The 24140-nt window shown below is 40.1% G+C and overlaps 1 protein-coding gene across 2 annotated transcripts in view; it reads right to left on the bottom strand.

The window, feature by feature from the left end:
• arhgap42b (Rho GTPase activating protein 42b) overlaps nt 1–24140 on the bottom strand; it is a 92150-nt gene that overhangs the window by 18230 nt on the left and 49780 nt on the right. For both annotated transcript variants that reach the window (XM_072453029.1, XM_072453030.1), the window contains exons 4-9: nt 23457–23528; nt 3581–3682; nt 3254–3364; nt 1761–1865; nt 768–897; nt 345–445 (exon numbers count right to left, since the gene is read on the bottom strand). In XM_072453029.1, the coding sequence (XP_072309130.1) occupies nt 345–445; nt 768–897; nt 1761–1865; nt 3254–3364; nt 3581–3682; nt 23457–23528 (621 nt within the window). The remainder of the gene's footprint in view (nt 1–344; nt 446–767; nt 898–1760; nt 1866–3253; nt 3365–3580; nt 3683–23456; nt 23529–24140) is intronic.

Genomic DNA, 24140 nt, shown 5'->3' with positions numbered 1-24140 from the left:
AGCAGAAACAAAGCAGACGTTTAAGTCCAAGTCTACTGGGGGATCCAAGTGCCGGTTTGATCTTTCTGGAATCCATTATTTATTTATCTTTAAAATGTTGTGTGTTGACAGGGACAAAAAAATCAATTCAATCTATGTTCTTAGTACAAAGATTACTCTAAGGTCTGAGTGGCTTTTTTGTTATTTTTAGAGTTAAGTCAACAAGTTCCCTGTTTTTGGTGCCCAATTCTCGCTCTGCCATGTTGCCTTCTCTTTTTTTGGTGGTTTCTTGAAAGCCTAGACGTTGTTCTTTATTCCGTACACCCACACAAATTATGTTTCATTTTCTTTATAACATACGCTACCTGCTTTCCAGTGGACTTGTGTTCAGTGTTGATCATAGCTAATGTGTTGTTGCTTTTATCATACGTGCAGTAGTGACGCGTCCAAGAGCACCCCAAAGGACCTAGGAAGACAAATTAAACAAGAAAATAAGACTACGCCACTCTTTTATTCCACTTCATTTCACAAACGTCTGGAGAGGCTTCTAAAAATCAATTTAGCAATTTACGCATGATAAATAAAAAGCTGTTTATCAGTGTTGATAAAAATCTACCGTTTGTGGTTTTCTCCCTTTCTTGTTTAGAGAACATCAAAGTGAAGGGGTAAACAGGATGAGTTATGAGCTCTGTGTGAGACGCTGTTTGCAGGAGAAGCCTGGGAGAGCTGCCGTCATGTTTATGGTGATACGTGTTTGTCTGGGAAAGGCCAGTGATCGGACGACTCACGCTTCTCCTGGACGTACAGGAAGCCCTCCATCGTCCACTGGCCCGGGGGTTTGTAGTCCTGATCAGCTGACCTTATCCTCTTCATCAGCTTCTCCACTTCCTGCTTCGTGCTCAGAAAGTTGTTGCGTGTCTGTCAGGAAATACAGTGTAACTAAATAAGCAGAGACTTTTCCCCCTTTAGCCATGGAACAAAATGCATGATATTTGTTGTTAAAAATGGACAATGATGTTTTTTAGACATACATCGAAATTATATTAAAATGCAATATTCTGGTTTGACACATGTATTTGGAGGTCATTATGAAGCAATGTCCCATTCTAATACTAATGTACTGTAGCTGCAAATATGTCAAACACAAGAAAAACCTCCAGTACAACACACACAGAGTTCATTTGCAAAAACAGATAACAGCCATTTTAAAAACTCATTGGAGGCTTACAGTTTAATCTTTGTAGAGTATTTTTTTCAAAAGCCAAACTATTTCATCTAACTAACTAATTAATAAAATCTACGAGACATAATCTACAATGATAATATTTGTAGAAGATTGTAACAAACTACAAGTTCTACTGAACTACAGGATTTGTATGCCTTTAATAGCAGCCTTGCTTTGTGTTAGTGCTTATACGCCTGATGCCACGGAGGGGCTAAGAGCGAGACCATGCCTGGCAGAGCTGCTGAAATGTGGGGTCAAAACAATTAAGGCTTCAGGCTGAAAACAGAAAGTAGTACTGATGGAGGCACGGGCTAGGAGAGCAGCTAGCGCTGTTCAATACCAAGTTTATTTTTTGATATAGCACTATTAAATGCCTGCAGTGGCATCCTACACTCAAGCACTCTGAAAATATTGATTCTTGGACTGCAAACAATCTCACTTATTCATAAAGGTATCCACTTGTGAAAAGTCTTGTTACATCGACTATGATAAGCTGCAGAATGCGATTATGTGGCTGGTTGCCTTCGTCTGCAGCCCCAGAGGTGCCAGGACTCACATTTTGTAGGTTGAACTGGAGCTGCTGTTTGTATGGCTCAAACTCCTGAGCCAGCTCATATCCTTCATGGTAGAAGGTAAACAAGCCCTGGAGGAACGCCAGCAGCTGCAGAGGAAACAAAGTTAGAGGGATTTACATGCTTAATGTGATACACTTTATACAACAAAGGGTTGGAAAGTTAGTTAGTTTAGGCCACATTTTGGAATAAATAAGTATTAGTCAAGGGCAAGTAAGCAAAGGATTATTTACAAAGTAGCACTTTTCATCAGTGAAGATAAGTTTTATGTTTTTAATGTTAAATTCTTGAGCAAAACATAATCTGAACCTCAGTGTTACAGTATCTAAGCTGCATGACAATAGTATTATGTAGTGTCTAATCTTGGAGCTATTTCTGTGCCATACTAAGTTTTTCTAATATCACCAGAATAATATTTGTTTAATTTTTAATAATAGTTTAATTTAATACTTAATTTTTAATCAAGTTGTCTATAACTGGTGAGAAAATTAGGAAACGTATTATTGGCTGCGGAAACTGATCCCATCTCCAACTTGAGCGATCCCACACATATCGAGCTGCTCTCAGTCAAATCCTCGCCGCTGATTTGATTTCGGCGCTGCTATATCAAAATGTTCAAGGATGAACCATCATCTTATCTCGGTCCAGATTCATCACAGGCAAGGTTGAGCCCTGTCATATTTTTGCCCTGCTCTACCTGGGGCTGAGGAGATTTACATGTCTGGTCTGGATGAACTGCCAGTGGGGTTAACACACGGGAGAATTAACCTCATGTGGTTATTAACACCCTGAGAACTTAACAATATAATATGCTAGATTAGACTATAAACTTACAGTTACATTGATTTGATGGGACGATATGGTAATATACATATACAAGGGATGCACCGATACCAATACCACTATCGATATTGTTTTTTTGTTTGTTTGTTTTTTACCAATTTCGAACCAATAAAAAATGACATGTGCTATCTTATTGTAAAGATCAGGACCTGGAATTCAGTCCTAGAATTAGTTTTACAGTGCATTACAAGCAAATACTCTAAGCCCAAGTATCAATATCGGTCAAACTAATATTAGAAAATTAAAAAGCTGGATTGGTGCATCTCTTCATACTTCACATGAATTGTGATGAAAAAAAAACTAAATTTGTAATCTGGCTCCGAGACAATTGTGTTATTATGTTTTGGCAGTTTGCCCACCTCTATTCTGTTCAACAAAAACAATAATCTAATTTTGCCCATTGTTTTACTGACTAAATAACTTATGAAAAATGTGAGAATTATACTGATGAATTCATTATTTTACCTGAATCAAGCAAAAATACACACAAGCATAAAATCCATCTTTGTTACAGCTTAATCAACTACACTACAAAAACACACTTTTCAACAGAATGTAAACTTAAAACAAAAATGCCATTACTGTAGAGTCAAAGCACATTTAACATCACTCTGGAAAAGGTTGATTTACTTACTGGCTCCACAAACTCAAACTTTTTCTTCTCCTGCACTTCTTGGATTTTGAAAACGTACTCGAGGGAGGCATCATAAAAGAGTTGTCTCTCCTTATCAATCTGAGTGTCAGCCTGAGAAAGCAAAGCAAACAAAAAAACAAAAAAACTCTGAGGTTAGAGCCGCAACAAAGGGCCATGTCATCATTCCCAAATGCTCTGGTTACAATGGGTGAGTATGGAGACCACCTGGAGAGATAATAAGTGCAGAGAACGCATATTGTGGTTTGGAAGTGGCTATAAAAGCTTTATTCACAGTCACACTAGGGCACCACTTTGTTTTGTTTTTACCTCCTGCAGATAAGTTTCCTTCTTTCGAGATGACAAGTTGAGGTGCCGCTCAAGAACTGAATAGTATTTTTCGGTTTCCTTGTCGAATTTCTTCTTTCCTTCCTGTAAATATTGAAGAAAAAAAAGGAGACACATTGTGAGTGTTGAGAAAAGTGCCACTAGGGGGAAGTGTAGCTGCATTTGCTCCATCACAGACGTGTCATCTAAAATCCCTGTCAATACATTACAGCAGCAGGTCATAAAATGGCCATCAGGCTGTGTGTAATGATTAGGAGACATGTTGCCACGGTCAATAGGGAGCAGTATTATCAATAAGGGCTTGTGGAAATATAAGCCATTACTCCCACAGTCCAGTGGCAAAGGAAATACACAGTACATTGACTATAAAGCTCAGAGCAGTAATCCATGTGGTTTAGAGCACTCAGCCGTTTCTATGTGCTGTGCTCCACCTGCAAAGACGAGTCACAAAAACATACAAAAGTCCAGAGCTTTTAGACATCACGTGCCCTTCTATACAGAAAAAAGGACAAAATGTGACTTGTTGCATGAAATAAACATGAAAGAAATGTGAACAATGGAACAAATTTAAGAGTATATGAAGCAATTTGACATTTAGTATAGCACTGAATTAATCCCGTTTGAATAAATATTGTTGCTCCAATCCATTACAATCTGTAGTGCAAGAATAAACTAAACAAATTCCATTCTGATGAGTGTTTGTTCTGCCCTTGGAGCAAAGCCACTTGTCAACTCGAGTGGCTTTTAAAACTTTGAATCAATTAGTCGGTGTAATCCCTCATTCGTCCAGGAGTGTCCCATCATTTGAATCAATTACTAATCATTGATATAATGTATATTATTTTCAACAAATAATCAGGATTTTAGTCATGTTCCAAATAATAAGATAATGATTCTGTCCATAAGCAAGTTGTAAAAATACACATTGTGTTATATGTTGTTACTGACCGACCATCTACTCAAAACATGGCAATGCAACTACGAGTTCATTGATTAATCACAACCAATCGATTTGTGAGTCATTTAATGATCAAATAATTGTTAACTGATATAAACAGACACTAAAACATGCCATGTGCTGAGAGTAATGGATTTAGGAGTAATTGCATGAAAATTACACCAGAAATGTGTATTTTTAATGTTTTTGATAAAAAATACTCTTTGTCTGTAAATATACTCCTTAAGCGGCTTCATCAGCTTCCACTGGGTCAAATGTTAAACTGTCATGTTCTAGGGAACTACAGTATTTTCCGGACTATAAGTCTATTTTTTCATAGTTTTGGCCAGGGTGCGACTTATACTTATATTTATACTTATATACATATACTTATACTCCGGCGCGACTTATATGTGATATTATTTGTTATTTTCACACTTGCAACCACATTTCATACTCTAGTGCGACTTGAATATGTTTTTTTCTTCTCTATTATGCATTTTTTGGCTGGTGCGACTTATAGTCCAGGAAATACGGTAACTAAAATAGTCAAAATAATAACAGCTAGATTAATCAATTGCTAAAAACCTTTTAGTTGCAGCCCTGGTGATTACATTTTAAATAAGTGAAAAACCCTGAAGGAAACACGGTATCAAGAGTGTACTTAACAAAGTAGCAATAATTCTTTTTTTTAACACTGAACAGCTTCGAGGTCTCCGGCTGGCCTTTGCATTTTAGAGTTTTATTGTTGCCTTACTATCATTTATTCTTCCATCACCTCTGATAGTAACCCTGCATTTTCTACACAGAACAAAAATACCAGCCAGAAATAATTATCTTCTCAAAAACAAATACATCTTTATAAATATTTTTCAAAATAAAGACCAGTGCATGTCACAAGATTCAATCCAAACCATAATTAAATGAAATCGCATTGGTTGTAGGCCATTAGCATTCTATTTCATGTAGTGGACCTTTTTCTTGCCCATAAAGTTAGCTGAATGTCACTTATGCCCTTTAGATTCCGAGACCTCGATATGAGCTAGGAAATTACACAGCCAAACCCCAAAAACCTTCCTTAGGCCTTAGTCAATCTGCAGCCGAGTTGAGAGAAGAAGGACTGCATCTGTTGGAGAACTCATCTGCAAGTCTGACCTCCAAACGGATCCCTGCCCATTTCGCTATGCAAACTTTTACACAGGCAGAAGAAGACAGGGACAGAGGCAGGAGCGAGGAGCAGGAGCGAGGAGCAGGAGGAGGAGCAGGAGGAGGAGCAGGAGGAGGAGCAGGAGGAGGAGCAGGAGGAGGGACAAGTGAACTAATGTAACCAGATCTGACCCGTTTGCTTTTATTCCCATGGCCCGGAAATTTAGCAATTAATACTTGCTGCTGATACGACCAAGTCCATTTTGCATTTCAACTGCATTCACTGCACTAAGGAAAAGCCTCGGTGTACTCAATGCCCACTACGATACCGCAATGATATCTTACACACATATTTACATAGATATAATAGTGGATTAGGACGATTCAAAAAACAAAATAGTCTATACGTGTTCCATATATGAGACTTCTTTAAGTATTGGTACTCACTATGAGGGTTGTGTAAAAGTATAATATGGATTAGAACACTTCAAAAAACTCAAAAGGTCAAACTATGTCCCATTTGTGTGATATAACCCCCCATTATCTTTATGTGTTCATATTAGCATGTACCGGTAGTTTAATATTAACGTGACGTCCAGAGTGGCCACTTTATTGTATTGAAGAATGTTACAATCATTATCATACAGACTTGTTTTGTAGTATGTAAATGTCTGAGCTTTAGCAGATCATTATAGGAAGGATCTGACTAATGTTAAGTAAAGTTTCTTATGAACAATATCATACACTGCCTGTCCCAAAAAAAGGTTGCCACTTAGATTCAACCAAGCAAATACAATAGGTAAAAGCCTCCAATTTGATTATATATTTTGATTTATTTTAATTCAATTGTGCAATGATTGCCCTTTCTTTTGTTGTTTAGTTGATAGTTGTATTTTTATTTTAAAATTCACTTTCTGGTTGTTCTATGTTTAAAAAAAAAAAAAAAAAGGTGTTATTGTGATAGGTCTTAATCAAAAGAATAAAGAATATACAGCATATAATGGCAAAGAAAACATCCACATCTGCATTTAAAGGGCAAATATAATACATTATTTGTATTGTTATAGGCCTTCAAACATGATCCTGAATACCTTCAGTTTGGCATCTCATGTTTTAGGACAAAAAAGTTTATAACAAACAAATTGCCGTTTGCTGTTTAACCTGGGATTACCTGTGTTTTGGCGCAATCTATTACATGTAGTTTATGTCAGGCTCCTGTCAGGCTGACCTCTCACTTTCTGGTCTTGAAACAAAGTTGCACTGATCGTGATTAGACGGGAGGAATTCGCATAACGAGTCCGCTGATAAATTATGGACTTAAAAAACAGAGAAAATTCTGCATCACCACATCACAGATTGAGAAAACATCAGCTATCAAGGAGATTCAGAATGGGGTGTTTATGACGCTCGGAGGTGTGAGGATTGTCTAACCAGGATTCATCAAACTAGTGTGAATGAAACTAAATGCTACTCCAGGTATGTTTTTCACAGTTAAAAGCTCAAAAAAGTAAATTGTCCTTTAAACATTTGAACTACAAGTTGAGCTATAATGTAAACATTGCTTAAAATGAAATCAAATGGTAAGTCAGTAAGTAAGTATGTTTAAATAATGGTAGCAGAAGGGGGTAGCACACTAGCCTTACAACCAGTTTTGCACTTATTGCCTAATGGCTAATAAATTGCAAAAGGATCCAAGATTTTATTACATGAATTGCGTGTTTGGAATAAAAGACATGTGAAAACCGGACCAAATTTAGCAAAGAGCGACATAATATCTACAAAATAGGAGACATTCCCTTTGGGATGATGCAGTTCTCTCCCAAATCCTTCATATTGCATCTGGTCCAAGTGACTGTCACCACAGGACAAGACTATTACAACAGATGCCAAATCAATACATCATTCCCACCAGACATCTCCGATGTGCATTCCTTTTCACATCTGAGCCAGGAATTATTAGAAGAGGGTTAAATGTATTTTGAGTACATCTGCATCAGAGAAACAAAGAGACAATAAACAGGTGGAAGACAAATTAAGCATATGATTAAATATGATATCATGCTGACAGAAAACAAATTTCCCAAAAGGATCCTGGGGTTTTAGACAAGAACAAAGAGGATGTGACTGTTTGAGTGTGATACTGTTTGAGCTGAAGGTTAAGAGGAAATATGATGCACAAAACGTTGCATAGACACACATGCACAAACACGCACTCATACCAGGAATCACATAACATTAAGAGCTATGTTTCTGCAAAGCCCTGTAGACATAGTGGGAACCTGCTGACCACTGTCATCTTGTTTTTTTAAAAAGTTTTTTTCGACATCCAAAGCCAGTGAGTCAGACGCAAAGAGGAGCTGAGAGCCTGATTAAGTCACCGCTTGTGCCCCGGCTGTTTCGGTCTGGGCTCGGACGTGTGCAAACGTGCGCTACGGTAATGACAACCTTTGCAAAAAAAAAGCAGGTGTTGGTGCTTCTGTGTGCTCGCACCCGCCCTCTGGATGTGTTTGTGCAATCAGAGGAGGAATATATACACGCCATTTAAATTGCAAAGAGTGATGGCGGAGAGGAGGGCGAGCACAGGGGAGGAGGAGAGAGACTTTGAAACCCCAAACACGTGGCAGGGGACCAAGATGCGGATGGATCGGGCGCCCGGAGCACGCGTGGAGTTGTTGGGAGTTGGTGACGGGAAAACTAATGCTGTGGTTAAGGACCGGGGTAATCAGTCAGAAGGGGAGGGGCTAAAACACACATAGATCCAGCACTGCACGGATTTATTCCTCTGATTGCTTTGTTCTCGCTCATGAATAAATCAGATGCAGAGGACTATATTGTGAGGCGCATTCCTCTGGAGTGGAATGTGGAACTGGCAAACCCAACGGAGATTTTAACAGTACTTTCGTACCGGCTGTGATAGTATGTGTAGTAAATGTGAGGATCTGCGCTGAACTACAAAACTTGATCATTGTTGGGAGTATTCGTTTTGACTTAGTTTTACTTTATTGTGCTTCTTCATTATTAGTGGCAATTAGAGATTAGTATTAGAGCAGTATATTGAAATTTGGACAACATAGTGAATATCATTTTGAAGATGTACAACATTTAAATATCGAGTACTGTATATCAATTATAGTAACAAATACTAGTAAAAGAGCTGATAGAAAAATATGTATTTTACTTTCAGATAAAAGGTACAAGGTTATATGTAATCGTTTTTGAGATTCATTTTACAACATTGGTTTAAGGACAGTTTTAACACATTTATTTTGGGTTGACATCATTTAATCTGAATGGTATTATGCGGGATATTCCAAAAGACATTGAACTATTCATTTTTTTGCAATATCGCCCACATCTAGCAGCAATGCTTTAATTTGTATTCGAGCAACTGCTGGAACTTTCTGTTCCAGACAGACAGAAAGCTAATGTGAGGACTAAACCTGTAAAACCTCCTTTGACTGAGCTTTCACTGCTGAATAACGAGTTACATTCAAAATCAAAGAGTGAACACATTTCCAAAATAACATGAATGATTAATAAAGAATATACTTTCCATTTAAAGGTAAATTCAGGTTGTAATGCAACATTAAGTTGAATGCAACATTAAGTTGAATGCATACTTTATAAAGAAGATATAGAGGTATAGTATATATATATAGAGGTAGTAATATATATATATATATATATATATATATATATATATATATATATATATAGTTCTAAATTGAGAAAACTGTACTCTAAGTTCCCTTTGCCTTTTGTGTGCTGAATTATTATGTAACCTGTGGATTGTTAGTCCCAGATCTAATGGTCACACACCGAGAAAAGTGAGCCAAAACTGTCCATCAGACGCTCGCATTTCACTGGAGGAAAAATGCAGAAGGAAGGAACGGACATGGGAGCGACAGCAGGAGCAATATTTGGACAGTTGCTCCACATCACCAGTTTGACACAGGCCTAACGATCCTCAGGGCCAAAGCATCTGAGCCTCCCATTGCTATGGTAACAGTAGTAAGCAGCCCACATGTACGACGATGTGTGTAACTGTACATGTGGAATGACACAAACATCAATGCTACCGCTATGCATCACGCGTGTGGATATTCCAGCTCATAATGGATTCCCCCTGAAGTGAGTTGGAGAAGTGGAGAACTGTGCCGCCTTTCCCCATGAGCTTATTAGTGGAGGCTAATTGAAGCAGGGGTCCAGAATGGTGATTAAATAGAAAATAGCCAGGTTATTCCGATGCTCACCGCACGCAATTTCCTTTCATTTCCATTTTACAGACGGGACCAAAGAAAATAGGACTCGAGCTGGAATTCGGTTACTTTGCTGTCAGGCCAAAACACGTCCCTCCTCACTTTAGCTAACACACCACAAGAATAGATCAGACGCTTAAAGGAGCGGGTCAATTAACACAAACTAATGAGAAATTTCAGCTTCAGAGGGAAACAAAACACCTCCAATGAGGAAAAATAGAGCACGGGTTGTGTGTGATTCAGAGTCTAAGAATATATTCTGCCCCAATGAGAGCGATAAATTCTTGCAATTTACTCAGGTCTTGCTAATTAAAATGTATTATTCCAGATGCGTCAATGCCAAATTTCAGATGATCTAGTCACACGCTGTCCTCAGAAACAGCTGGGAGATTCAAGTTGAGTAAAATGGATAATGAGATGCAGCACCAGCTACAAATATGTCATTTAGCCCGTTACAAAAATAATGTTGTTGCTGTTGTTATAAAAGTATAAGTTCAACAAAGCAACTTTTTTGGCAACATATTTTCGTGTATATCTCTTTTCAAAGGTCACAATATACACCTGCAAAAAGTGGCTTTGGATAAAACATGCTCGCTGTCAAGACATTGTTCAAATCACCAGCAGTTCGGACTGAAAAGACAACATCGGGCCAGACAGAACGGCAATTCAGTTGACAGTTTCCTTGAATACGATAAAATTACGTTGACGTCCACAGGAAAAAGGGCTGAGCAATTTTCAAAAATGATTCAATCACTATGTTTCAGTACTATGAGATTTCAATAGAAAAGTACTTTTAAATTCAACGTTCAGTTCAAGCTGCACATTTTAAGTGCCCGCTGAACTAATGCAATATTTTCTACAAAATATGACGCCATAGAGAGCATGTTTTCATCTAAATATGAGCAGCTTTTCCGATTTCCTAATTACAACCAATCAAGTTACACTTTAAATCTTGCAGACCAATCAGCCAGATATATTTTTAGAGATACACGTTCAAAATGCTGTTTAATGTTACACCAAACAAGATCCTTTAGATGTATGTATTTCTCACTCAAGAACTGAAGATAGGAAAGGCAACTTTAAACTGTCTTTGAACCAGAATATGCAGTCTTCATTTAGTGGAGAAAAATCACCAAAACCTTCAAAGTTCAAGGAGATGCGTCTGTGCTTACAAAAAATGTTGGGACAGCTACATGATGTAACTCAGCGTCTAAGTTTGTGGGAGAAAATGAAACTCTCATGATGCTATAAAACTACTATGATATTTATGTCAAATACGCACCATGAAACAGTGGACTAACTGGAACGGAAATTATCCTGTCAGTCGTTTCGTCCATATGTTTCAATAAAACCAGTACTGACCAGTAGGATGAGGTTGCACCGCACCATTTTAGGTGGGTGAAGTGTCTTGCCTAAGGACACAACATTCCCTCTAGCGCCCCAGTGTGGCACCTGGTGTTCATGTTGTGCCCTGTCCGGCACGACCTTTAATACAGTTCTCAAAATCTGTGGGAAATACTTTTTTACTCGAGTACTTTTTCAAAACAGATACTACAATATCTTTATATAAGTAGATTTTTTTAATGTTCTACTTTTACTTTTTTCATTTTTACTCTTTTAAGATTTGTTTTGCTCAGGTATCTGTACTTTTACTTAAGTAACAACCTTGAGTGCTTCTTCCACCATTGAGTAGTAAAAGTTGTAGTAGTAGTAGTTGTAGTTGTAGTTGTAGTACTAGGGCTATGAAGTTAATTATGTTTTGATCAAGAGGTCCATAGCCGATCATATGTCAGTAAAAGCATTACTTTTGGAGAAGAGATCAGACTTTGGAAGGGAAAAGGTTTTTGGAATGAAATGGTAATGTGTAATATTATGGGTATTATTTATTATTTTTTATCCATTTTAAATAGGACAAATGAACAAACATTATTATTGATCAATAGTAGTATTAGTAGTAGTAGTAGTAGTAGTAGAAGCAGTAGTCGTAGTAGTAGTAGTAGCAGTAGCAGTGGTAGTAGTAGCAGTAGTACTAATAGTAGCAGTAGTTGTAGTAGTAGTAGTAGTAGTAGTAGTAGTAGTAGTGGTAGTAGCAGTGGTAGTAGTAGTGGTAGTAGTAGTAGTAGTAGAGGTAGCAGCAGTGGTAGTAGTAGTAGTAGTAGTAGTAGTAGTAGTAGTGGTGGTAGTAGAAGTGGTAATAGTAGTAGTAGCAGTGGTAGTAGTAGTAGTAGTAGTAGTAGTAGTAGTGGTAGTAGCAGTGGTAGTAGCAGTGGTAGTAGTAGTAGTAGTAGTGGTAGTAGTAGTAGTAATGGTAAGTAGTAGTAGTAGCAGCAGCAGCAGCAGCAGCAGCAGCAGCAGCAGCAGTAGTAGTAGTAGTAGTAGTAGTAGTAGTAGTAGTAGTAGTAGTAGTAGTAGTAGTAGTAGTAGTAGTAGTAGTGGTAGTAGCAGTGGTAGTAGCAGTGGTAGTAGTAGTAGTAGTAGTGGTAGTAGTAGTAGTAATGGTAAGTAGTAGTAGTAGCAGCAGCAGCAGCAGCAGCAGCAGCAGCAGCAGCAGTAGTAGTAGTAGTAGTAGTAGAAGTAGTAGTAGTAGTAGTAGTAGTAGTAGTAGTAGTAGTAGTAGTAGTAGTAGCAGCAGCAGTAGCAGCAGCAGCAGCAGCAGCAGCAGTAGTAGTAGTAGTAGCAGTGATAGTAGTAGTGGTAGTAGTAGAGTGGTAGTAGCAGTGGTAGTAGTGGTAGTAGTAGTGGTAGTAGTAGTAGTAGTAATGGTAGTAGCAGTGGTAGTAGTAGTAGTAGTAGTAGTAGTAGTAGTAGTAGTAGTAGTGGTGGTAGTTGTAGTAGTAGTAGTAGTAGTAGTAGTAGTGGTAGTAGCAGTGGTAATAGTAGTAGTAGCAGTGGTAGTAGTAGTAGTAGTAGTAGTAGTAGTGGTAGTAGTAGTAGTAGTAGTGGTAGCAGCAGTGGTAGTAGTAGTAGTAGTAGTAGTAGTAGTAGTGGTAGTAGTAGAGTGGTAGTAGCAGTGGTAGTAGTAGTAGTAGTAGTAGTAGTAGTAGTGGTAGTAACAGTGGTAGTAGCAGTGGTAGTAGTAGTAGTGGTAGTAGTAGAGTGGTAGTAGCAGTGGTAGTAGTAGTGGTAGTAGTGGTAGTAGTAGTAGTAATGGTAGTAGCAGTGGTAGTAGTAGTAGTAGTAGTAGTAGTAGTAGTAGTAGTAGTAGCAGCAGCAGCAGCAGCAGCAGCAGCAGCAGCAGCAGTAGCAGCAGCAGCAGCAGTAGTAGTAGTAGTAGTAGTAGCGCCACTGTTTCTGAGATAACGTCACTCCTTCCAAATATTATGGCTAAGCATGGAGGAGCTAAACAGCTGATTGTGCAGGTGGGTGCAGTGGACATGCAGCGGGAACAGACTGAAGTTTTGAAAAAAGACTTCTTGAAGTTATTCGACGTGCTTGATAAAATGGAAATCAAAACTTTCATAAGTGGACCTCTTCCAAACATCGACAGGAGGATAAACAAGTTTAGCCGGCTTCTTCAGCTGAACACATGGCTGTCCAAAGAGTCTTCCCCGAGAGGACTACACTACATTGAGAACTTCTATCTATTCTGGAAACGAGAGGACCTGTTTAAGAGAAATGGCCCCCACCTATGCAAAGGTGGAGTGAGGGTGCTGACAGAGAACCTGCTCCACGCTCTGAGGCATTGGACTGGGCCTGGACAGGGTCCTGAGCAGATAGTTAGAGAAGAGAGGAATGTGAGAAGAATTCCTGCTCCCTCAGCCAGAGACCGAGCCAATGTTTCAACATCAAAAGCACCACAACCTCAGCCTCCACCAAAGGATTCATCAGCAGCTGCTCCACCACCACCAGCAAAGGATTCAGCTCCAGCTGCTCCACATTCACCTCCACCGCCTCCAGCAAAGGAACAATCTTCAAAGGCCTTGGACCCATCTGTGACAAGCCCAACAACATCCCTGTCATCGCCCCTGCCTTCACACCAGCCCTGGGTTCCCCCTGCAACATCTACTCCCACTAAAGATTCATCATTCTCCTTCTCATCTCCACTCTCACCCATGGGCCTTCCCAGCCATTTTGAAAGTCTGATCAAATCAGGCATTAAGATGGCTCCACTCACGCCCAATATAGCAAGGGCTATGCCGACTACACCAACAAAAGCCCCACCACCCATCCCCCCTCGCCTCTCACCTGGTCCCAAACTCTCCTTGGCTACAAAAGCCCCACCACCCATCCAACCTCGCCTTTTACCTGGTATCTCCCATAGCTAGGATGCACTGGGTCTCAGCGTTGCCGGGACTTATTGTCACATTAAAAATCAAACCAACCCGGCGCCCTATGTAAAAAGAGCCCCCCTAGTGCTATTTCTGTAGTCATATCGTCACACAGATGGAAAAACAAAATGCGAGTCAGGCCCAATCTGAGAAATGTGATTCATATTCCCTGTGAAAAGATAAAGCCCAGTCCCACTGAAACTAGTCTGAAACTTGCTGTGCTAAATGTCAGATCCTTATGTAACAAATCTCTCTTAATAAATAATTTTATTTCTTCTTATAATCTTGATTTTATGTTTTTAACTGAAACATGGCTTGACAAAAACACAGGAAATGTAGTTCTGATAGAATCTGCTCCACCCAACTTTAAGTTTGAATCTAAAATACGAGAAAAAACAAAAAAGGGGGTGGAGTCTGTGCTGTCTTTAGAGATGAAATAATTACCCGCAGGTTGTCTTTTGGGGTGTTTTCATCATTTGAGTATGTATTCTTTAAAATGGAGCTAAAACGGTCTCCATCCATTCTCTTCATTGTTTTATACAAGCCTCCCCAGCACTGCCAAAGTTTTATTGATGATTTTACTGAGATGCTTTCAGTCATATGCACAGACTTTGATGGTTTGGTCATTACAGGTGATTTCAATGTGCATGTTGATAATATTTGTGACAGAAATGCTAAAGAGCTTGATGCTGTCCTTGAAACCTTCAGTCTTACTCAGCATGTGAGAGGCCCCACCCACAGCAAAGGACACACTCTAGATCTCATAATTACAAAGGGGGTAAATATTTCAAATGTTAATGTGATCGATGTTGCTCTGTCTGATCATTTCTGTGTCTTCTTTGACCTGTCTGTTTCTCCCCAACCTCCGGTTGGTCCTGCAGTTGTTCAGAGGAGACATATAAGTGATGGCACAGGTGCACTGTTTATGGAAATGATAGACTTTGAAAATGTCTCATGTTCTAATGTAAATGATTTGTTGAACTCTGTTACATCTAGTGTTTTGAATGTTCTGGACACCAACGCCCCTATAAAGGCTAAAATGGTTAAAAATAAGCAGAAGGCGCCGTGGAGAAATGATGATTCGGTCAGGGCACAGAAAAGGGAGTGCCGCAGGGCCGAACGGAAATGGCGCAAGTCAAAGCTCCAGGTTCAAAAAGAGATTTACAAAGAAAAGCTGAACATGTACAACCTAATCTTATGTAGAACTAGGGAAAGATATTTTTCTGAAATAATTGGAAGCTGCAGTAACAACTCGCGTGTCCTGTTTGCCACAGTAAACAGATTAACAAACCCTCCAGCTCAGCTGCCGTTAGAACTCATTTCCACATCCAAGTGTAATGAGTTTGCATTATTCTTTAATGACAAAGTTCAGGGCATTAAAAATGCTATGAATCCCACAATGCAAAAAATTACCCTAAAACCACCAAGACACTTAGAGCTAACTCACTTTGCACCAGTAACTGACAAAACTGTCCATGAGATCATCACCAGTCTGAGTTCATCTACATGCTGCCTTGATGTGTTACCCACCAGATTTCTAAAGTCTGTGCTGAACAGTTTGTTAGCACCATTCACTCACATAGTTAACATGTCGCTTCAATCTGGAACATTCCCAATGTCTTTGAAAACTGCGGTCATAAAGCCTCTCCTAAAGAAGAGCATTCTTGATGCCGCAGTACTGAGTCATTACCGGCCCATTTCTAATCTGCCATTTTTGGGCAAAGTCCTTGAAAAGGTTGTTTACCAACAGCTCACAGATTTCCTCTTAATAAACAACTCCATCCATCCATCCATCCATCTTCTGCCGCTTTATCCGGGGCCGGGTCGCGGGGGCAGCAGTCTGAGCAGGGACTCCCAGACTTCCTTCTCCCCAGACACTTCCTCTAACTCCTCCGGGGGGATCCCGAGGCGTTCCCAGGCCAGCCGAGAGACATAGTCTCTCCAGCGTGTCCTGGGTCTTCCCCGGGGCCTCTTCCCGGTGGGACATGCCTGAAACATGCCTGAGGCGCCCAGGAGGCATCCGGAATAGATGCCCGAGACACCTCAGCTGGCTCCTCTCGACATGGAGGAGCAGCGGCTCTACTCCGAGCTCCCCCCGTGTGGCCGAGCTCCTCACCTTATCTCTAAGGGAGCGCCCAGCCACACGGCGGAGGAAACTCATTTCGACCGCTTGTATCCGCGATCATAGGTGAGGGTAGGAACGTAGACCGACCGGTAAATAGAGAGCTTTGCCTTTCGGCTCAGCTCCCTCTTCACCACAACAGTCCGATGCAGCGACTGCATCACTGCAGCCGCTGCACCGATCCGCCTGTCGATCTCACGCTCCATCCTTCCCTCACTCGTGAACAAGACCCCGAGATACTTGAACTCCTCCACTTGGGGCAAAGACACCCCACCCACCTGGAGAGGGCAAGCCACCTTTTTCCGGTCGAGAACCATGGCCTCGGATTTGGAGGTGCTGATTCTCATCCCAGCCGCTTCACACTCGGCTGCAAAACCGTCCCAGTGCATGTTGCAGGTCCGGGTTTGATGGAGCCATCAGGACAACATCGTCTGCAAACAGCAGAGATGAGATCCTGTGGTCCCCAAACCGGACACCCTCCGACCCCTGACTGCGCCTAGAAATTCTGTCCATAAAAATTATGAACAGAACTGGTGACAAAGGGCAGCCCTGGCGGAGCCCAACATGCACTGGGAACAGGTCTGACTTACTGCCGGCAATGCGAACACAGCTCCTGCTCCGGTCATACAGGGACCGGACAGCCCTGAGCAAAGGGCCCCGGACCCCGTACTCCCGGAGCCCCCCCCAAAGGACACCCCGAGGGACACGGTCGAAAGCCTTCTCCAGATCCACAAAGCACATGTGGACTGGTTGGGCAAACTCCCATGAACCCTAATAAACAACTCATTTGATGTTTTTCAGTCAGGTTTTAGACCTCATCACAGCACTGAGACTGCTCTTGTCAAGGTGACAAATGACATCCGCCTGAACACTGACACGGGCAAAGCCTCAGTCTTAATTCTGTTAGATCTGAGTGCTGCTTTTGACACTGTCGATCATGGGATCCTCTTACAGAGACTAGAGGACTGGGTGGGCATCACTGGCACTGCCCTAAACTGGTTAAGGTCCTATCTGGAAGACAGGAAGTACTTTGTTGAAATTGGTAGCTGTGTCTCAGACCACATGACCCTGACCTGTGGAGTGCCCCAAGGGTCAGTCCTGGGTCCCCTTCAGTTCAACCTCTACATGCTGCCGTTAGGTCAGTTGATACGCAGTGAAAATGTGTCCTATCACAATTATGCAGACGACACTCAGATCTATGTTTCACTATCGGCAGGTGACTATGGACCAGTAGATTCACTCTGTCACTGCATCCAACAGATCAGTTTGTGGATGCAAAACAACTTTCTCCAGCTGAACTCAGACAAGACTGAAATAATCGTTTTTGGCCCACAGAAACAAAGAGAAAGTGTTAGCGGTCACCTCCAGAGTCTCCCTCTAAAACCTACAAACCAAATTAGAAATCTGGGGGTAATAATGGACTCAGACTTGAACTTTAATAGCCACGTCAAATCAATAACATCAGCAGCTTTTTACCATCTAAAAAACATTGCCAAAATCAAAAATATAGTGTCAAAACCAGATTTAGAGAGACTTATCCATGCGTTTGTCTCCAGTAGATTAGACTACTGTAACGGCCTGCTCACTGGCCTCTCCAAACGAGTTGTAAAACAGCTGCAGTACATCCAGAACGCTGCTGCTCGGGTCCTGACTAGAACCAGGAAGTATGATCACATTAGTCCTGTTCTCAGGTCTCTGCACTGGCTCCCTGTGGCTCAGAGAATAGACTTTAAAGCAGCTCTGCTTGTGTACAAGTCTCTCCATGGCCTAGCACCAAAGTACATCTTGGATATGTTAGTGCCATATGAACCATCTCGGACTCTGAGGACCTCAGGGACCGGCCTCCTGCTGGTGCCCAGACATGGGGAATCTGCGTTTCAGTTTTATGCAGCTAAAATCTGGAACAGTCTTCCTGAAGATGTGAGACAGGCTTCTACTCTGACAATGTTCAAATCTAAGCTAAAAACAGTTTTGTTTAGCTGCGCATATGACTGAAAGGATTTTTTCTTTGCACTCTTCTCTTTTGTTTGTGATTTTATTAGTTTAGAAAATCAGTTGGATTGATAATTTTTAAATTAGTTAATTTTATTGTATTTCTGTTTCTGTAATTTCTTTGTGATTTGAATGCATTTTTCCTGCTGTGAAGCACTTTGAATTGCCTTGTGTATGAAATGTGCTCAATAAATAAACTTGCCTTGCCTTGCCTAGTAGTAGTAGTAGTAGTAGTAGTAGTAGTAGTAGTGGTAGTAGTAGTAGTAGCAGCAGCAGCAGTAGCAGCAGCAGCAGTAGTAGTAGTAGTAGTAGTAGTAGTAGCAGCAGCAGTAGCAGCAGCAACAGCAGCAGCAGCAGCAGCAACAGCAGTAGTAGTAGTAGTAGTGGTAGTAGTAGTAGTAGTAATGGTAGTAGCAGTGGTAGTAGTAGTAGTAGTAGTAGTAGTAGTAGTAGTAGTAGTAGTAGTAGTAATGGTAGTAGCAGTGGTAGTAGTAGTAGTAGTAGTAGTAGTAGTAGTAGTAGTAGTAGTAGTAGCAGCAGCAGCAGTAGCAGCAGTAGTAGTAGTAGTGGAAGTAGTAGTAGTAATGGTAGTAGCAGTGGTAGCAGTAGTAGTAGTAGTAGTAGCAGCAGCAGCAGTAGCAGCAGCAGCAGCAGTAGTAGTAGTAGTGGTAGTAGTAGTAGTAATGGTAGTAGCAGTGGTAGCAGTAGTAGTAGTAGTAGTAGTAGTAGTAGTAGTAGTAGTAGTAGTAGTAGTAGTAGTGGTAGTAGTAGTAGTAGCAGCAGCAGTAGCAGCAGCAGCAGTAGTAGTAGTAGTATTAGTAGTAGTAGTAGTAGTAGTAGTAGTAGTGGTAGTAGTAGTAGTAGCAGCAGCAGTAGCAGCAGCAGCAGCAGTAGTAGTAGTAGTAGTAGTAGTGGTAGCAGTGGTAATAGTGCTAGTAGTGGTAGTGCATCATAACTTTGTGAGGTGATATAAAGTTACATTTAGTGAGTATTATGCAAAAAGCAATTTAGTATATTAAGTCAGTGCTTGGCTGCTTTCTTCAAACGGGCAAACTCCGCTGCCCACAAGTAATTACATTCATTTCAAAAATCATTTTCTTTGTGTCTCTGCTTTAGTGGTTAGATAAAAAACAGTTTGAAGACAAACATCTAATAACAAAATGTAATTCATGGGATTTGATCGTATCTGTTTTCTAAACCATGGACTGTATTTCATCCTTTTGTCTGATGTTCTCAGTTATCTACAGCTATAACTGTGTTGGCGGCATTACTCACTAAACCTGGATTGTATTAATATTATGTGGCATGGTAATAATAACATTTCCCTGCAGAGGCTTTGACACTTTGCTTTCTGCAGCAGTATGTTCAAAGGCAGAGCGTGGTGCTGGCAGCTTCAGTCATGTGCAGCACATACAGCACTTACCTTGGCCTAGAGATCTTGATGGAAATCCCAGGGTTTTTATGGAATAGTTGTATTCCAGAAAAGTTATAAAGTTGCGCCTCAAGCTGGTTGTTATATATGGCAGTGTATCCTTGCATTGATCTCTATTCGTGGCTATATTTCGAGATTTAAGCGCAATGCAATATCACAACAAGATAAGAATTCCCCAAGTTTGTGTTTGCAGTGAAGAATGAAGAGGCTCAAGTTATGGATTGGCATTCTAATTCTCATCTGATTCTGTTTGCATCGCTCTTCTGTTCTGGAAAAGTGTCTCTGGGTCTGCATTTGCAAACCTTGAAACACGAACATGAGTCATGATAAAAAATAAGTAAATATTAGTCTAGTCTATATTTATTTCCATCCACTGTATGCAACTCTTTTAAACATGATTTGTTTACATATTTAAAGGTGCACGGTGTATATTTTCAGGTAGAGAATCTGCCATCTGCTTCTCTAAATGGAAATGTTATGGCTTTTGCTAGACTGTTCCATAGTTTGGGACATTTTTATTTCATTATACTTGAAAATCACACATTCTTACTGTGAGTGGGGTCGCCTCTCCACAGATCTCACCTGTAACTTGGCCACCTGCTTGTCTCCATTCATTTATACAAGTTTAGTGCACATATGCTTTGGGAATATGCAATAACAAAAAAACAAATCACTTCTGGGTTTTCTGGTCTCCTATTTTGTGTTCAAAGGTGATGTTGATTCAAATGCACTTGTATTGTTGGTGGTGTTGTTTGTGTGTTAGTCTCAAATTTGATCAAGTCACGTTTTTGTCCTGGCCTGTTAACAATGCAACAGTGAACGTTGTCTTTATCTTTCTTTCAATAGTTGATCATGGGTTAAAGAAAAAAATGACTTTGCCAAATATTTGTGGATCCAAAAATGCAATGTCCAGAACTATTCTATTTGAGGTTAAATGAAGTTCAGGCCCTAATCACTTCTAAAATAAGCACAGAAAACCCATTAAGGAAACAATAATTTACTTTAAGAGGGTTAAATCTGCCCTGGAATGACCAGACAAACATTCTTTTCATGTTAGGTAATGGATGTCTGCAAACATTATGTGAGGCTTGTATATGGTTTGTACTGCATTGAACACATACAGATTTCCACTGTTGTTGTTCACACTCCTTTCATGTATTTGTTGCACAGATTCCAAGCGTTTTCTTCCAAACAGTTGGTTTAGCCTTGTATGAAGCCGTGTGAGCCTGAATTGTCCTGTGTTCAATCTGCTGCAGTGTGGGAGCCACTAAAAGCTGCTACACTGCTCCATGACCTCAGCGGGATTATTCTCAGCATACCCAAATAAGGGCAGCCTCCTCGCTTGGCAGAGTGACTCGGGAAGACACATGAAGCACAAAAACTGGACTGGGTAAGGCAGCGGCAAATCTCAAATTTCAGCGAACTGTGGAAAGTTGCTCAGCCACTCGTGATGCCTGCTTTTATCTCTCTCTCTGGTTGAGTTAATGTTCGGTGGGGGATGGGCCGCCAGCGGAGAGCGAGCAATTAGGGAGAAGTGGTCGGGGGAAGTGAAGAGGTAGTGGGAGTAACTGGGGTTGTGGCTTTTAAGGAACCATTCTGTAAACAGAAGAAATGAGATGGAACGCTGGGCATCGAGGGAAAGACAGCAAAATGTTTGATTTAATTATGGACAGAATAAAGCAGCAGTGCTTGTGTATCTAGGCTAGAATGTCTCCTGCCCGAGTCCGCCTGCATCACAATTCTACAACCGGAGACGGGAAAGCAAAATGACGATGTATAAGTAGGATGATACTAGTTTGTTACAATGCTAACATTTCAAAATCAATTTCAGTCCATAGAAAGAGGCCTGATACTCAATACTGATTTCAACACAACAATGATCATTAAAACACAAATTTTCTATACAAAATAAGAGCCATTTATTTAGGTTTAGGGTCATTACCATGTTGTCTTTTAGTACTGCAGGTAAAAATCAAAACTTTAAACCCCCTCAATCTCCATCCTATTTGAGATACCTGATCAAATGAGTATGTAGTTTAGATAGCTGGCCATCGATTCTTTTGACAATTTGACATCTCTATGATTTGACCATCTGTACCCAAAGTGCACCGACAAGACCACCTCGTCTTTTCAGCTGTTGTCAACATAAATCCTTTCAAATTAATAGAAAATAATTACTTTACCTTTTCATGTGCATATAACTGATGTAAATAAGAGTGTTAACTTACCATTAGTATTAGTCTTATGTAGTCTTACGCTAGCTATTTTCACTTTACTTTACTTTTATTTTTATTTTTATCTTTTTATTTCCCCCCTCCACTCCCTATTAAGATATGAGAGGAGTTTTGCTAATAAGAGTTTTTTGTTTTGTTTAGTTTAAGTTATCTGTCCTTTCCCCCTGTATCTACTGCGTTGTAACTCTGAAATTTCCCCATGTGTGGACATTAAAGGATTATCTTATCTTATCTTATCTAACTTTATCGACTAAACGACAAAGTTAGTCTCAGAAGTTAGTAAAAACAAAAGAATATTACAAGCTACAGTAGCTGTTATCGTTAGAAATACAAAGTTGGCCGACTGAAGTTTCTGCTGCCTGGGCAGTAGGGTAGTCAAACGTATATAAAATCAGATACTATTCAATACAAAAACTAGTATTGAAACTATATACGCTTTTTTCTCTCTCTCTCACTCAATGCTAAAAAAATACATTCGCATTTGACCTTTTGTGAACAGTTTGAAAATGATCTTGAGCTTTATCAGCACTAGTATCAGTTGTTTCATGTTTCTAGTTTGAATGTGAGAATAGTAATGTAGGAGAGAAGATTAATGAGCTCCTTTTCCCTTGCAAACGGAACAAGTGACTTTAATGGACAGACAAACTCACATAGTCAATACTAAGTAAGGATGTGCATATGATTCATAGCAAAGGTCCAACCAACAGTGGGGCTTAGAGACAAAGAAGCAGAAACTTGTGGGAGGGATCTGCATGTGCATGTGTGATCTCACCCAGGGAATGACCACAAACTGGGCACCTCTACTTTCATTTGACTCTTCTGCTTTGGCTGTGAATGAAAGCATGGCTGGTAGCTATGAACCCACACTGTTCTCTGTAGTCAGCTCCTGCTCCTGCGTGCACCCACTGTGGAACTATAGCATGCCTCTAAGCACCAAACTACGCCTCAACTATTGATGGGAGTGTATAGCGTATGGTCTAACAGTCCAAGCAGTGTAGTGAGCACAAAAGTATCTAGTGCTGAGAGAAAATAGAAAATTAGTTTCACTCAAATTAATACACTAAAAATGTGTAATTAACCAGTTTAATTGCACATAGATGTTTTCATGTGCATCTTTTTAGCTTCATTTTGATCAAACATTGTAAAAATCTAATATTCACAGGCATTTTATGATTGTTTTGTTACATAGATGACAATTACGCGACCACTGTATGTACTGTGGACCTTCTTGTATAATCAGCAGTGGGTTACAATATGCATTTATCGTCTAATGCTAATAGGCCACATAAGTACAGCGTTGGCAACATTAATATCACTTGAATCAAAGAACATTTATGTAAGGCCCTCATTAAAATTTGCATTTCTTTATGCTCCAAATAACGTGGAGGAGCCATGAAGGGGTGACGAGGCGAGAGCATGAAACCCCACCCACTGTTCCTATGCTAAGTGTGTGTAGGTGGTCTCTTACCTTCGCCACACCAATTTGCTCCTTTCTAAATTTTTCCAAGGGAGTAATCAAAACATCATCTGCGTTCTGGATCTGGTGAAAGAGAAACAGACAGACAGATATCAGAACAACTCGTGGTTTGGAATCATTACAACGTGATTTTCCACCATTTAAATGTTAGAGTAAACACAATGCTAAATGTGTTGTTCAAACGGTGAAGTAACAAAAATAAAACATCTCAAAAGAACGACAATCAGCTTTTCATCAAAATGACCAGATATCGTCATCGTCAACATCAACAACATCTTTCATCAACAACATCTTTCATCATCATCATCATCATCATCATCATCATCATCATCATCATCAACAACAACAACAACAACATCATCAACATCAAAAACAACAACAACCACCATATCAACATCATTATCATCATCAACAACAACATCATCGACAACAACAACATCATCATCATCATCATCATCATCATCATCATCATCATCATCAACAACAACAACAACAACAGCATCAACAACAACATCATCATCATCATCAACATCATCATCATCAACAACATCAAAAATAACAACAACCCCATATCAACATCATTATCATCATCAACAACAACATCAACAACAACAACAACAACAACAACAACATCATCATCATCATCATCATCATCATCATCATCATCAACAACAA

This window comes from Eucyclogobius newberryi, unplaced genomic scaffold, assembly GCF_026437365.1.
Source record: "Eucyclogobius newberryi isolate DKJ021-1_F unplaced genomic scaffold, fEucNew1.0.hap1 SCAF_10, whole genome shotgun sequence".
Lineage (NCBI taxonomy): Eukaryota > Metazoa > Chordata > Actinopteri > Gobiiformes > Gobiidae > Eucyclogobius > Eucyclogobius newberryi.
The sequence above is the reverse complement of the archived record's forward strand: the minus strand, read 5'-3'. Positions and strand labels throughout refer to the sequence as shown.